Source organism: Poecile atricapillus, chromosome 4 (genome assembly GCF_030490865.1).
Source record: "Poecile atricapillus isolate bPoeAtr1 chromosome 4, bPoeAtr1.hap1, whole genome shotgun sequence".
NCBI classification, from domain to species: Eukaryota; Metazoa; Chordata; class Aves; order Passeriformes; family Paridae; genus Poecile; species Poecile atricapillus.
The window spans coordinates 25,565,616-25,582,335 of NC_081252.1; the positions used below are offsets into that span (position 1 = coordinate 25,565,616).

Sequence of the window (16,720 nt, forward strand, 5' to 3'; positions counted from 1 at the left end):
TTTTTATATTTAATTATAATAGCTTGCTGTTGATCTAATAGAGCTAAAGGAGACCTGTTGTCACTGGTCAGAGGTTAAATACCGACTCGTGGAGCAGTCTACACACAAAGCCCTCTTTGTATTTCCTTGGAATTATTTTATCCTGTCCTTAATACATGCTCAATAGGAATTCCTTAGGGAGTAAAGAATTTGTCAGCAAACAGTAAACTGAGTGGTTTCTCTTTGAAATCATTACAAAATCAATAAGGCCCCTGGGGTCAGAACATTACTTATTTGAAATCTTTGCAAGCACCATATATCGACAAAATCATAACACAATTTACAGCTTTATTTCGGGATGGATAAAGAAGAGATGAAGAGATATCATTTCCTTTGTCTTTTCCTTCTGCAGTCCCCCACAGCACAGCACACTGGAGCTGCTTAGTTCACACATGAATCCTGTGAACTCAATAAGCATCTCCCACGTGGCACATGAGTGAATTGCTCCAAGTCCCATCCTGCTGGAAAGGCAAATGACAAATCCCATCTGAGCAGGGGAGTCGCTGTCTGGGATGGGATTAGAGTCAGCATAAGAAAGAAGGTACCTCTCCTCCATCACCTTCCCTTAAATTCACCTGAAGGGAATTTCACCCCTGCAAGGAGCTCACACAGCTCTCCCTGCAGGTGAGACAAAACTGGAAAATGCACTCCTGGTGTGTGCCTAATGCACAGGACCGTGTTATAGGCAGACCAGAGTAATAATCCCCAGCTCCCAGAATCACTGAGCTTGGGTGCTCAGCATCTGTTGTGCTCTACACCTATCTTGCTGCTTGGCTGCATTTTTTGTTAATGAAGACACAGTCTGTCCCAATCATGGGCATAGACATACATCCTTCCAAAACTTCCAGACATTAAATACCACATAATTTCCACCTCACCTGAAATACCAGAGCAAAACCAGCTGATTTCTGATGATGTTTTTTCTGGGACATCAAGGCACAAACTATACTGCCTGTAATCTCTGTTTAAAGCTTTACTTCACAGCAAGAATTCCAGCCATACCAGTGTTTTTAGAAGTATTATGTTCTTACATTAATTTCCCTGGCTCTTTGAGGCAAGTTCACCTATGTGTACTCTCAACACGCATACTCAATCTTTTGTTAATAACTGCCTTCTCTTTCTACTGGTGTACTTGTGGTATTGGCCATGGAAAGACCAGTGAGTAACTTCTGAGGGCTTGAGTGAGTGCTCAGCAAGTCTGAGCATGAATTTACAGTACCCTTGTTACTCCCAATTACTCCCCAGACGGGAGCTGAGGCTCATAATTTGGTAAACGTAAATTTCAGCTATAGCCTTATGCCCAATAATTCCTTTGGCAAGATGTCTCTGGAGAGACCAAGAGGCAGGCAGAAGGAACTTAAAGGCCCGGGGATAAAGTGGAATTTAGGCTGGATGCATCTCTGAATGATTTTTTCCCTTGTACTCAAATCCACTGGGAAAGCTGAAGATGTCTCCTTGCACTTCATGTGCCCCAGCAGGTTGTCAGGGGAGATGGAATGGAGCAGCCCATGTCCCCTGGCTCTGCATCACCCATGGAGCTTGAGCTCATGGTGCAGAGCTGAAGAGGCTATTCCTCTCTCCTCACAGTGCATCTGAGGTGGTCAGTTTTGTGTTCAAGGTTGTGTCTCATTCCTGCCATGTCTGGAGGGATCCAGTGACTGCCACTCCACAGGCACAAAAGATGGCACCACCCGGATTAGCTGTGTGTGATCTTACTGAAAGTATTCTTCCCTCACAGGAAAATGGAAATCCAGATTCAAGCTTGTTCAGCAAAGTAAATGAGCACAATCCTCAAATATTCTAAAATAAATTTACCTCACTGCAGCCTCTCCACAGACCCTGTTAGTCACAAATACATATTTATACATATTTTTACAAGTTTCCACAGATTCTCTTACTGCTAACTACAGAGAGCACCCCTGTGGCCATGCAAGAGTGATGTCAATTTCCTCCGCAGAAATGTTTTGTGCATGCATTCAAAGATGCAAGTATTGAAGCAGGAGGAAGAGCCAAGGATACTTCAGGATGCTCCTGCCATTTGGGCAGGCTGTTTTACAACAAAATTAGTTTTAAATATGCCTTTGTCACTCCTCCAAAAGGGAGAGGGCATTGCAGGAGCAAGGAGAAGGCCTGCAGCCATGCACTAGTGATGGGCAGGAGGCAGGCTTACTGCCACAATCCAGCACAAGAGGATAGGGTTTTCTGTAGGAAGCTGGCTGTCACACTGCTCCCTCTTACTATGCCTTCAAACAATGAAAAAAGGACATTTTCATCAGATAATGACACAAACCTGCTGGGATTAGTAACTGAAATAATGAAGAATGTCTTCCCTCCTCTCTTCAAAGTAATTTCAGTGAAGAGAGATCTGTGTGGGGTTTTTTTTTCCCTTCCTCCTTGTATGAACAGCACTGCTTGGTGAATACCTAAGGGACTTCTACCAGGGTGATGAACATCTTTAATGAGCGTGAATTTAGAAAGGTGCTGGAGGGTTTGACTCTAGGAAGGCTGCTGACTCATAACAGCTGGTTTCACAGTGAGCTACTTTGAGAAAAGCAATTTAAGATTCTTCCTACAGCTTGTTGGGAAATACGTATTTTCAAAAGTGCTTTTGCTATTTTGTAGTGTAACTTACTGTTGTATGACTAAAGTAGCAATAATCATACTTTATGCTTGCATAGTGCCTGCTGTTTGAGGTTCTCAAAGGCTTACCAAAATGGGTATATGTTTCCCTTATTGTACAAGTACCTCACCCTATGTCAAACCTGGAAAATCAGTAGGAGGCTCAGGTTAATTCACAGAAATTGAACCACTGTAATTGCATGGCAAAGGCATTCAGTAGAAAGCCTTTAGTTAAGTTAATGGTTCTCCATGTATTCTACTTTATAGTCCAATTTAGGTTTGTAAATATATTTTTTGTCCCTATGGAAGTGTTTCCATGAAGTGTCAAAGGTGGGGATTTTTTGGCACAAATCCTTAGTACAAATGCAGGTTAAAAAGGTGCTTTAAGTAGACATGGCCTAATTTGTTTCTATAAAGTATGAGAAGAACAATTTAATCACCTTTACAATGATGCAACACACTGGGAAAAGTGAAGAAGGGTAAATATGTCAGACTGTACTTGAAAAATTAACCAATCCAATGTCGACATATAAAAAAGACTACAGCAGGCTTTTTATCAATTTACTTTAACTCAATTTAAGCATCAGTCACACTTGGCACTGATTTGGGAAATTGTGGCCATTTCACTGAATAGATTGTGAAGCTCATTTAATTAGCTCGGTGCAGTTTGTGAAGGCAGATGATCCCCAAACATTGGAAGTCTAGTCTGAGCATTCTGGTCCCACGTGCCTTGCTCTGATCTCCTGGGAACACATTTGTGCCAGAGGCCCTGGGAGACAGAGAGGCTGCTCTGTGTCACTGAACAGCCCTCAGTGTATCTGCATGTGACTGTCCCCAGAGAGTCACCAAAACATTGTTCTCAGCTCTTCTTCTTCCACTGGGAAAGAATCTACCCCTCAGCATATTCATGGGCATTTATACACACACACGGTACCCAGCCTGGGGACTCAGGATCATGACCATGGGCATCCTGAAATCCTGTGTTTGATTTTACCTAGAAAGCCATGGGAATATACTGCCTTGGCCTGTGAACTGGCACATTTTCAAAAGAATTTTTATCCCTGTGTTATAAAACTTTAGGTCACGGTTTCATGCAGAGGGAACTTTGTAACTGGCTCTCCTTTTTGGTCTGTAATTGGTTTTGCTAGCTTTCTAGTCATGCTGAATTTGTATTAATGAATATCAATTTTGGAGTGAATTGATCAGATTATGAAAATATTTTACTCTGCTGCTTGCAGAAATTAAAATATCGACATAAGAGAGAAAGAAAAATACCCAGTTTTAAATTTGTGATTTTCCTGCCTATTTTCCCTCCTTCCAGCAACTATATAGGTAAGACAGGTGAAGTAGCTGGAGATGATCTTTCTGGACACTTATTTACTTATACAGTCTAGGTCACATTTATGAAAATATTTACAATTACCCTGCAAAGAAATAGTTTTATAGCATTAGCTGCTGAGGTCACAGTTAATGATACATAGTTTGAGCCTGTATTGATATCAGTGAGAACTGGAGACCTGCGCTTTCATTTAATAAAGTGAAGATTGCATAAAGCACACCATAACTGCTGCTTTCTTCAATGAATCATACTTTAATCTGGCATCACTTGCTTCTAATCTATCAACTCTCTTTACTTGCTCTGTAGCAGCTTCAAAAAGAGCTCAGGTCAAATAATTCCATGGTCCATCTGAAATCCTAGCCACATGATGTGCCTCAAGAACACCCTGCTGCCAAGAACTCAACAGGTTGAGCATAACATATTGTAACAGCACTTTTCCCCCTTTTGGCTCCAAAATCAATGCCCTCAAATCACCTTTGAGAAAACAAGACCCCACACATTCAGCTGCTGCCTTCCTTTCTCAGGAAACAGATGAACAGAGAGTGATTCTTGCATGCAGATGCTTAACATTTGAAGGAAGCAGTTCTTGGATGATTTAAAGTAGGTGTGTGGTATATAAAATGTGACATGAATTTACTGAAACAACTCAGTGAGTGTTTTTTTTTTTTTTTGCTGTGATATATCAGATGAATTCCAGTATCTGATAACTCAGCCAGCAAGCTGGTAACTATTTTTCATACCAGACTCAAACAATATGCACCCAATTGCTTCTGTTCTTAATTCCCAGGATGAGGCCTTCTTTCAGCATTAAGTCATATTACCCTCCTCATTGGGCCAGCTCCAGTAGCTCAGAATTTAATTTAAAATCTTTGGGTTTTGCTGGAATTTTTTATACTGAGTCTCAGGCTCAGAAATTATCCTGGAAAGTTTGAATAAAATTGGTTTAAGAACCCTAGTAACTTTTTTTCTTGTTGTTAGTTTCTAGTTCAATGGATATCAATGAGTAAAAACCCTCAACTCATCCAAAGTATATATTGCTGTTTCCAAATTCCAAGATCTAGAAATTCAACCTTTCTCCCTTTCTCTGCAAAATGCCATTCTCAATTCCATGTTGGCTCAATTTCAGGCTTTTTTGCACTCATGGGAAGACACATTTATCGATTCTATATTCTGAATTCCACTATACAGAGAGGGTTTTGAGACAAAGAAGAAAAAATTTTATGTGTCCCTGCAGTGTTTGCAGTGTTATTACTGTGGCTGTGACCTTGCATTACCAGTCCTGTTTCCTTCTGCCTTACCTCATTCACCATCATTCTACAGCTATCACCAGCTTGCTTGAGTTTCTTCACTATTTTTAAAGGAAATTCTAGATGATCAGTACAGTGTGCAAAGGCTCAAAGCTTTCAGAAAAGACTTTCAAGGGCTTTCAAAATATTAATTCAGATACATTGTAATGCTTTTGGCTTCCATCTAAGTCCATCTAGTTTTCCACCTATGATGGCCAAACAGTCACATATTTCCAACTTACAAGAAAGAATTTTGGTGATTTAATTTGACATTCAGGAGTCTTAAATTGCTTTGTGCAAGTTCCACTGTCCAGAGGCTGCAAGTTTCCAGTATTTTCTTTTTCTACAAGGGACAGGGTTAAGGGTGCAAGCGTAATCTTAGAGTAAACCCCATATTCTGACTGTTTAGTGTCAAGGCTTCATGTTCACTTAACATATTGCTAATGAGTTTGGAAAAGTATTAACAATACAATTTGAACCCTATTTGCTGTTAGTTGTTTCTCTCCCTTGCTATTTCCCAGGAAATGTATTGCAAAGCCAAGAAAACTTGGTATGCTATACTTTACTGGTGGTGATTACAATTAAAAACAAACAAACAAACAAACAAACAAAAACAACAAAAAACCAAACCAACAACAGAGTCCTTGGCACAGCAAAAATCTTTCAGACAGAATGTGCCCAGCTTCTTCCTACATTTTCTATTCTAAAGAAAGACCTTCACGTTGGTAGTAATGATGCTGAAGGTCAGATATGATATCAGGCATCCCAGAGATAATGTACAGCAATTTATTTTCCTTCTGAAGGACTAATTATTGGCATATTCAGGGTGGGCTAATAAACAGGGAGCTTGAGGTTTTGTGACTGATTATTTACTTGGGTATTATCTCAGATCTTTCCTGAGTGGGTGAGTTAAACGGGGACACTCTCTTGTTCTCTCCTTGAACAGGAGTTCATGATTTTCTATAATTAAGACTGCAATTATGTTTTCATTTTAAATTAGATCCTGACATTTTGTTAACATTGATGGAAAGGTCTTGCCTGAGTTTAAGCGTGCATGACATCTATATGGGAATGAGGGAAGATGGAAGAGAAAGATAACTTAAAATTTGATGTGGATTAGAATATCCGAGTTTGACATTACGCGGTCTTCTGCGTTAAGGACTTCGACCTTTTGGTTAAGTCTTATGTCAGTCTTTAGTCGGACCTCAGCATTGGGTTTGTTATGCACGTTTACAGCAAAAGTAAACACATGCCTAGCACTGCAATTTGCTAGATGTGCATTTGCAAATTCCACTCTTACAATGACTGAATGCTAGGTAAACTTCCTGGGGCTCACTTCGTTGTAGTGGGACAAGAGTGCTTAAATGGGGACAAAGGACACCACTGGAGAAAGGAAACATGGCAGACAGCTAGAGGAAGGAAGGGACAATTGGAAGAGGATCTAGGAGAAAAAACTGTTAAGAATGCTGGACAAAAAGGGTCATGGAAAGCATACGTTATCCACATGGAAAAGGTAGGAAAATCTTAGACAGGTTTGTATGCTCACACATAAAAAAACTTGTATTCCCCAGTTTATAACCTCAAAACCCCAGAAACTCCAGAATCAGCTGATCAGCTCAATGTTTGTTTCCCAAATTCTAGAAATTTCCTTCCCCAACATGAGTTTTCATCTAAGCATGCTGCAAATAATTTTGTTAGTCTAGATTTAGAAACAGAGAGCACCGAGTTTTACTTCAGATTGTTTCACTTACTCCTTGATGAGGCTTCAGGTGCTCATGGAACTTTGCCCTGCCTGACACCCTGACAGGAGAGCAAAAATCATGAAATATATCCATCTTTGGATATGACAAGGATAATATAAATGTACATTATTGTCTCTGTATGGGGTGGTTTTCTTCTACAATTAAATCCATATATCAGTTAGATTTCTTAAGATTTTAATTCTTCTTTCATCTATCTGAGGAACTTTTTGAGTTTTTTAATGTGTAGAGGAATAGGGAAGAAGAAAAGAAAACCAAAGAGAATAAAGAAGAATGAAGAATATAGATGGACAAGGTTGTCTTTTGTCTCCTCTCTGCATGGCTACAATATTTTTTTAATTAGTGCAGATTTTTGAAAACAGCCTAGAGATCTTACAGCACTTGCTTTCTTTAAAAATAATGTGGAGGTGGCTCCTTCTGAACTGACTGGGGTTAAGACACAGGCATTTCAGTGCCCTGGGTTCTGCCTGTGGCTCTGCACTTCTACTTTCTCACAACACTTTTGTCTGCTTCAAGCAGTTGGTTTTCTAGGCAAGAGCTCTCAGTTGCACAGGGCCCATCAGACCGTGGATGCTTCTCAGCTGGGGATTTTTCATGTCACTACAATAAAACAGAGATGAGTCATAACTCTGAGATGTGTGCATAAACTCCCTTGGCTGCCACAGCATTACATAGTAGCTGGGTAGAAAACAGAATAAAACATCCCTTTACTCATATAAAAAAACAATATTATGGAGAACTTCCTCTAGGAACAGATGAGATGCCTTCTTCAAATGAATGAACTCCCCCTGCTAGGCCAAAACAGGCCAGGTGGCCAGATCATTATGCTGGCAGACTGAATGTATTAGAAGTTCTCTCTTGACCCAGATGCTCTTAATAAAAGGTTTTATTTAATTCCTCTGCACACACAGTTTTCTGTTGCAGTCTCCCTTGAGAGAATTCTGCTTACCTTCTGGAGCCTGGAAAACATTCCTCTGCTCTTTGCACACTGATCTGCTCTGGTGGACCTGCGGTCCTCATCAAGCTGCTCTGCCCTGTAACTCTTCCCTGAATGTCTGCTTTCAAATCAAGCCAAAAAGGGAAACAAATATTTATTCCACCAGAGTTTCTGACATGTTACAGTAACCAAGCAGGACAGGTGCAGAGTGTGTATGCTTTGGGAAGAAAGAGATACTAGAATCGGAGTAACCTTGCTTTCTACTCAGGACCTGTGTATAAAAAGAGACTAGACTGAAAAAGGGCAGCATTTTGCCATTTCATGCCCAAGCAGGATAAACTGCATCCTTTTCACTTGCTTAGGCGCTATCATTGCAAGAGGGAACCTTATAAACTTCATACTGCTTTTCAGACAAGGATTTCAGAGCACTCAGCAAATACAGATTTGCTGTCACCATGTCACATCAATTCACTCGTGACTAGAAGGCAGCCTGTTCTAAGAAGGAACAGCATTACTAGTCTGGTAACAACATCTTCACCACAGAGTGGTGTCTTTTCCTCCAGTGGTGCATCTGCTATTTGCATTTCCAAGTAGTTTCCAGTGGTGCATCTGCTACTTACATTTCCAAGCTACATGCAGGAAGAAGACCAGAGTGACCTGAGAGTTAGTCCAGAGTACTGTCTGTAGCAACAGGTGAAGAGATTTTGGATACTTTCTTCCATTTTTTTAAAATGACAGTAGCACATCTCAGTCTTTTCAGACTCAAGAAACAAAGGGAAAATCCATACTGGATCTGGTGACCCTTGGAATGATCCTCAGGTGGAAATTTCCTTTTGTTCCTATTCAATGATAGATTTTTATTCCATATTGCGAGACTGTATAAAGTAAGCAATTTTACTTCACAGGGCAACAGTACTATTTGTGTAACTACATAACCCATAGTCCTCAAGCAACAACACGTGCTTCTGTATTATCTTGCTTGTTGCTGTAAGACAGTTACCTTTGTGTTTTGAAAAAAAAAAAATTAAAGCACAACTTACAGACAGCCTTTTATGAAAAGCCACAGTGGTTGACTAAAGCCAAATGTGAGCAGAAAAAGGGGCACTGGCTGGCTCCCTCTGACTGAACTAGGGTCAACTCTGCATGTCCCAGCTATGATTTCAGAAAAGCCTAAAAGACCAGCAGGCACCAACCTCCACCAATGCCTATGGATTTGCTCTACTTATTCATTCAGGACAGGGACAATACAGATCTGGACACTGTCACTTCGGATCCTCAACAGAAGGGATATACATGTCATGCTGTGAGCATGACAGCTGCATGTCACAACTCAGGTAATAAGCCTTCAACATTCAGCACAGCTAACTCTCCTCACAGGTTGTCCACCTCTTCTTGACTATCAGCAGAATTTTGCACATAATGCAAAGCAGAAGCATCTGGTTTGAACCACACAAGCAATCTTGCACGCATTCCAGATTGGGTCCAGCAAAACACTTCCCTGGTACATGGCTTTAAAAATGTTTGTGACCTAGTGAGGGGAACTACTTGTACTGAGGTTTGAGGCAGCAGAAGAGTGCTTTACTTTCTTATTCCCCGCACAGAACACCCACCAAAGTCATTAGGTGATATGAGTGAAGGGCTAATTGCAGTGCTTCAGTTTACAGCAATCCCCTGTGAGATGCAGTGCGTGCCTTTAAAAGTGTTCTTTGCACTGAAGTATTTACCACAGTACTCACACATCAACTGGGAAATAATGCAACTATGGAGGCAATGATGCAACTAGCGTGGGTGGTAACCAGCCAATTCTTCTTACCTATGGCAGATTTTGTTCCAGAAAATCGTATTAATGCTTTTATGGGAATTATGAAATTGTTATAATGGGAACTGCTAGACAATATTGTGTACTTGAAAACTTGAAATAGCAATGACTGCCCTAAATTTTCACTACATCTGCTTTTCCTCTTCAATTCAGCCTGCTGGCTCTCTGTGGGCTCTCTAGTTTAATGACTGTTCACATCCCTTCATGTTAACAGAAAAACACTAACTACTGGATACGGGAGAGTATGTGTGTACCAGCAAGATGATTAGTCTGAATAAATGAAACAACAGAGTTGCATGAGAAATGCCACAGTTAGTGGTAAGCACAAACTACAGCTTTGGGTGTAAAATACTGTAATTACAAGGGATGGAGAAAGCTCCACTGTTTTTATCCCCACAGAAATCGATAGTGGTGCAGACTTGTGCTCTTTGCTGGAACAGGGGCAGTCTGATGAAAGGGCTTATTGATTTATCCAGCTGATGCTACTGAAGTGAATAATAGACTGGAAGAGAAGGGACTTGTAAATTAGACTCATTCAATCCAGCATTTTCCAGGATAAATTTTACACACAGCTATATAGAGATATATATTTACAAGGGAGTTTTTGTCAGAGCAACAGGCTAAGAGTGTCTGCCTGCTAATTCTTTGACCTCAACTACACCCTTGAGGTGTCAACCTTCAAGCTCTCACTAAAGACTGACAGTAAGGAGGCAGCAACAGGGCACCTAGGAATGGGATTTGACTATGGTGCAGGTAAGCAGCTGGCCAACAGATCTCCCGGAGGGCTGTGGCCACAGAGAAAAGGTGGCTGAAGCTTCCTCCACGCAACAGATGCCATGCCAGACTCAGTGGCATGAAGCCACTGGAAAAGACTGTTGTGAATCTACAGGTGCCTGGGCTAGGAGAATTGTCAGTTCCAGGGCAGAACCCTAAATCTTCAAACAATGCAGAAAAAGGCATGTTGTTTTAGGAATAAAAGAAGTGCTGTGTGTCTTCCTGGCTCAGAAGGCAGATTTTCTATGAATCTAAATCCACACGGGCAAAAATATAAGTGTTCAGATTGATTTTGCAAAAACTGAGAAAGATAAATAAAGAAAAAGAGAGAGAAGGAGAGAGAGCGAGCAGCAGGCACGCTGCCACAAAGTACAGCAAATCAATCTTCTCAGCAGTGATGGATCAGGGAGCAGGACTGGAAGTTTTACAGGTATATGAAACCCTGAGAGTATAAAGACACCATTAAAACACTGCCATTAAATTCCAGCACTGAAGGATTATCACAGCCCCTGCAGCTAAGCAGGTCATTATGTGACTGCATATTTTTCATTACCATTTTTTATATACATATATATGAAGCAGAATAGAATTCACAACAGTTTCACCCTTTCTCCTGCTGAAGACCTCTGCTTTGTACTCAGCATCCACTTTCACAAATAAAATGCAATATACCATCAACAGATAAATGAGATCCCTACAGGGCTTTTATTCTGCTGTACTATTATATCTACTTTTCCACAAGATTTCTGCTTAAATGGCTCTCTTTATGCACATACACAAAGATGACATACACCTGTCTAAATATAATCCGATAGTGAAGAGCTCTTCTGTGTGGGGAAATGCATCTTTTCCTCCTAATTTGCCATAATGACTTATTAACACTGCTGGAACTAGGGGTGCTTTAGCCTCCATACAATAAAAGTCACCAAGGTGTTATATAGTAAGACATAGCTAGATTTTTTTCCTTATCCTTAGAAATGAAAAAGAGAGGCGTTCTGAATGTTACCTTTCCAATTTCACCATAAAAACAAGTGTTTTGAGGGATTACAGCTTTATAGGCTGCTGACATTGACTAATAGCTTTTAACATGATGGAAACACTTGTGTGAGCCACATTGAGGAAGGTATTTCTAAATCTGGGAAACCCCAAAATAAATGGCCACGCTGTGCCATAGGGTAGGTCAGAAGTCACTACCAACATGGCAACTATCCTATCTAGCACTAATTCAAAGAGCAGACCAATTTATTAGCTGGTAGTGTCATTTTCTGTCATCATGAATATTTCAGTCAAAAATAACCTGCCTCAGAGAACAGGAATTCTTTACTCCTTTTTTATACTCCTTTTAACTCTAAGCATTTTATGATCTGGACACAGAGGTACTGGATGGGTACAGCCACAACTCTTTGGACAACAGAGAGCTGAGAACAGAGAAGTACTGCAGAGACACAGGATGAAGGAATAGGAAAGAGCTGTATGTGAGGATTCTGGCTCGGGTTATTGTACTAATGAAACGTGAAAGAGAGTTTTGATGCACCAGCAGACCAGAAAAGACCTCATTTTTGAGAAGGGATGGAGTGTAGAGCCCAGTAATTGTTCAGTGTATATCAGAATTACACTTAAAACCTGCTTTTCTTTGCTTCTCTCTCTTTTAGTCAGAAAGGCAGGCCACTGTGTGAATAGGCACAGGTGGAATACACTTCAGCTGGAGCTGATCTTCATGAGGCTGCAGCATGCTGGTGACCAGATAGGAAGCTTGCACCAGCACTGCATTGATTCAGTGTACCTCTTTCTACCACAAGTCATCTGAAATTCGAAAAGGAGGGTAACTATTATAAATAGAAACACACTCACCATTCCTGATAGTAAGAAGCCAGAGGCTGATCTGCTTCACCAAGTTTACTCTTTTGAAAATGCTGGCTTTGCCCTAAATGCTCTATTTTTTCCATTTGCAGTGCTGTAAGAGCCACTACCAAGCTTCTCTGGACAGATGCTGAGCCAATATAGAGAGAAGTGCTGTTTGGTGGGGAGGGCAGGCAGTAGAAGGCTGTTATGACTCTTTCTAATTCTTCACTGTTTCATATCCCAGGCAAGAGGAGTGAGGTGTCCAGACTGGCTGAGAACTGGTCCCTAACTCAATTTTCCTACAAGTGGTTTAGGTCATAGATTCTGATCTGCAGTTACTTCAGGCTTTGCCACATGCATCCCAGATCCTGGAGAGAGCACTTACCCTGCATGCAGAGCCCATCTGTGCAGTTCTTGGACTGCAGCACCAGCCCCTCGCAGTCCTTTCCCCCGTTCTTGGGAGCCGGGGCCGTGCACTCTCTCCGGCGCCAGTGGGTGCACTCCGTGCCACAGGTGGACCACTTGCTCCAGGATGTCCACTTGCCATCCACTGAGAGAAGGAGAGGACACAACTTGTTAGGGGTACACAAAAGGGAGACCAAGACAGAGCGATGCACATGTCAGCACAAGCCAGTCTGCAATTCCCAGCCATTCCTGGCAAGGCAGAAGGATCATCAGCCTGCTCTTCTACTTCTGACCTGTAACTGCACATTCACCCCCACATCTCCTTTCTCTCTGCCCTGACCCCATTTCTGGTCATTCCTCCCCTTTATATAAACTTCTAACCAGTTTATCTGTGTTCAAAGTGTACAAGCAACAAGTCAGGAATCTGTGATTAAATTTTGTGGTGGGGGGGTTAGACTTGTCCAGAAATTCTTCTTTAATAGGAAGATGTTCAATGTTAAATATTCTCTATTAAAAGAAATCTCTAGAGGCACCAATTTATTTCACATGAACAGAACCAGGAATGTGTTTAGCACCTCTCAAATTCCAGCAAATTATTTTCAAAAACACTAAAATGAGCAGCTGAAGAACAATACATAAAATCCTTCCAGTGACTGAGCTGGATTACCAAAACTTCACAAGCTGAAGATGGCCTTATTGCCATTGATTTGAGCGGGTCAGTAGTAGGAGAGCACTGGACAGTAGGGCAGATGGCAGAATTTTATCACAGAGAAGTCACCAACTACAATTGCATGTCCTGAAATAATTTTGTATTTTTCAGAAGTTTACATTTAAATAACTTCCAAAAGTAGGGATACACATCTCTTTCCAATAAAAATGCCTTTGTATTTGGCAATTGTATATGTCAGGTAAACATCTGCCTCAAATTTAATATCCACATCCCAGATGCTTTACTTGCTGAGACAGCTGGACTGAACAGACATTGCAAATATATTTACATCACAGTTGCTTTCTATATTCGAATCCAAATTCTTTTCCAGAGCTCTCAACCTTTATCTCCTACATTTTGAAACTCTGAATGTTCCCCAGATCCCCTGAATTATTAGAGCTGAGACCACAGTGCAAGCAGTGTGCGAAAGAAGGGCTGGAACCCGTGCTGCTTGATATGATGTGCTCACAGTTTCATCTACTTATGGACTACAATTGAATACTAATTCCCTGAAATGTTGGATTTATTAATAATGAAAAGGAAGCTTTTGCAACTAATAGTTGCAAAGTTCTCCTGAAACGCAGACAAAGCATTTTTGTGTGCTGCTCATACTGAACCTGGACACAGAGTGGTGCAGGCTATTTTCTGGACGCTCTGGCCCTCGCAGAAGGCGCCGCCGTTGAGTGGGGCAGGGTTGGTGCAGGTCCTCGTGCGCTTCTGGAAGCCTCTCCCGCAGCGGCTGTTGCACACAGACCACTCTGTCCAGGTGGACCAGCCCCCATTCACTGCAAAACGAGAGAACAAGGGCAGGGTCACACAGGCAGCCCAGCCTGGGCAGCCCCAAGGCACTTCTGGCCCTGTGTCATGTGTCCTCCAAGAGATGTGTCATGTGGTCACAAGAGATGGCACGAGGAACGACACCCAGCAGGCACAGAGCCACGTCTCCAACACACCGCATGTACACCAGAAGTCATTGTACAAGCTGAAGAAATGCTGATGCTGAATGAAAAACACCACTTGATGACTATTAGGGTTGGCAGGTGACCTGCCTTATCCTGAAAACCAGCCTGACCCAGCCTTAAGTGCCTGGTGGAGTGTGTATGAACAAAATCCCTGCAGGTTCAGAGAGCTCCGGCAGCTAGAAGCCTGTGCCCTGAAAGTTGTACCGTTCTCCAGAGGGAGATAACCTGCACTCCCACTCATGCTCAGATGCACCCATCACCTATGCATGCTGAGAGACCCCCATGCTTTGATTAGCTATGGAGAAGTTTCTTTTCCTTTCTTTCCAGAAGGTGACTTCAGGATGTCAGGACAACTTCACTCACCCCTCTGTGGAAATAGCCCGTGTATACATAAATGTCCCAGCACTTCCCTAAGCTGTTCAGGATGAGCTAACACTAAATGCATTTCTTTCTGTTGGACTTTGGGAAGATATTTATCTCTGGGAAGATATTTACACTGACTCTCCTTTTCACCCACCACAGCTTCTGGGATAGATGGAGGCATGAAGAAGCAGTTGTGCTGCTCTACATAATAATGTCATTGTCAGGTATGGGTAATAACATATTAACTGCTAGGATTCCCTAAACCCAAATGTTTGTGATATGACACAACCCTTAAGCAGCTCTGGCAGCAAAACCCATAAAAATGCCTGCTCCCTACACATGTCTCTTGAATACACTTTTGAAAAAAAAATCTGTATGTGTATGAGGAAGGGTTGTAGTAAGCCTACATCTTTATGTTTCTGCATTCATCTCAGTTACAAAACATGGTGCTCTCGCATGGTCCATCCCTCAATATCAAAAGCACTGCTAATCAACCCAATTCAGTCAGTTTTCTATAAAAACTGAAGTAAAAAGCCCTCATTGTAACTTCAGAGAAGCAAATGCTTACAATTAAATCTAACTGCTACCCTGAATATGAAATGAATATTAGGGATAATCATAGGGATTTTTTTCCTACTTGTCTATCCTATAATTAAGCTGATTGTAAGAAACACCAGTTCAGTCAGCTGGCACATAATCAGAGCAGGTTTTGTTCTGGTGGATACCCCCACCTGGAATGCATTTGGGGAAGTAACTCTGTGGGGGCAAAGGCTTGGACTGGTGAGGCAGAGCTGCAGTGCAACACAGGCTGGAAGACACCCTAGGAGGGAATCCCATCCTTTCCCAGCCAAAGCATGGCCAGACACAGTCATATCAGGACTGTGGATGCTGACACAGAATAGTGCTATCCCCATGCTTTTGTTTAAAACTAAACACACTGATGTTTAGTTTTAAGCCAGGCTGTGTGCCTACGAACTGCAGCCCCAGAGTGCTTTGTTTCTTTGCTCTTGATGTCAGGGTATGTTTTGGAAGTAGGCATCAAAAATAAGCTTATTTAAAGAGATATAAGAAATGGTGGATTCTGATGAGCTCTGACACTCTTACCAGTCACTGGAAGCACAAACTCTCCATAAGTTTCACTCTTATTTCTGAAAAGGGTCACTAAGAACATGAACATGGCAGTAAGCCATGCCTTGGAGCCCTGGTGGCTCCTTGCTGTCTGCAGCCAGCATGTGTTACAGCAAGGGGAGCAGCCGCCTTCTCTCCAATGAGGCAGTTCTGTAGGGGGCTGCTCCTCCTTGAACACCATTGCCATCAGAGTTCTGAGGGATTTGAGCAGTGCCCCCTGACTGCAGTCTCTGTGTGGCTGCGAGCCACCAGGCAACACACGCAGCCCAGCCTGGGCACCGACTGCAGCCAGAGTTGCACAGGGGCACTGTGCATCCCCCTTCTGCTCTGAGTGTCCATCCACATGCAACACTGAATGAGGTATCACCTACCATAGACTATCACAGTCGCTGTGGTGCTCTTCCTTTTGGCCACAATGTTTTTTGCAACACAGGTATAATTGGCAGTGTCAGAAAGCCGGGCTTGCTTGATGATCAGGTTGTGATCAATGGTGATGTAAAAGTTTCGGTCTTCCACGGGATCAATCACCTCTTCATTCTTCAGCCACTCCACCTTGGGGTTTCAAAGGGCCAGAGGGGAGGCAGTGAGTCAGCACCAAGTCACACCAATATGGACAGACACAGTATCTGTGATTATGCTGCTCATCCCAGAAAACACTACGAGCCAAGGCACAGGATGAAGGACTCACCTGATGAATGTCACCTACTGAAACAAAACACCAGGGCAGAGAAACAGGAG

At 42.1% G+C, this 16,720-nt stretch overlaps 1 protein-coding gene across 2 annotated transcripts in view; it reads right to left on the minus strand.

Moving 5' to 3' along the window:
- The window catches only part of UNC5C (unc-5 netrin receptor C), a 248,648-nt gene that overhangs the window by 31,785 nt on the left and 200,143 nt on the right, over positions 1-16,720 (minus strand). For both annotated transcript variants that reach the window (XM_058838631.1, XM_058838630.1), the window contains exons 5-7: positions 16,354-16,534; positions 14,147-14,314; positions 12,801-12,965 (exon numbers count right to left, since the gene is read on the minus strand). In XM_058838631.1, coding sequence (XP_058694614.1) covers positions 12,801-12,965; positions 14,147-14,314; positions 16,354-16,534 — 514 coding nt within the window. The remainder of the gene's footprint in view (positions 1-12,800; positions 12,966-14,146; positions 14,315-16,353; positions 16,535-16,720) is intronic.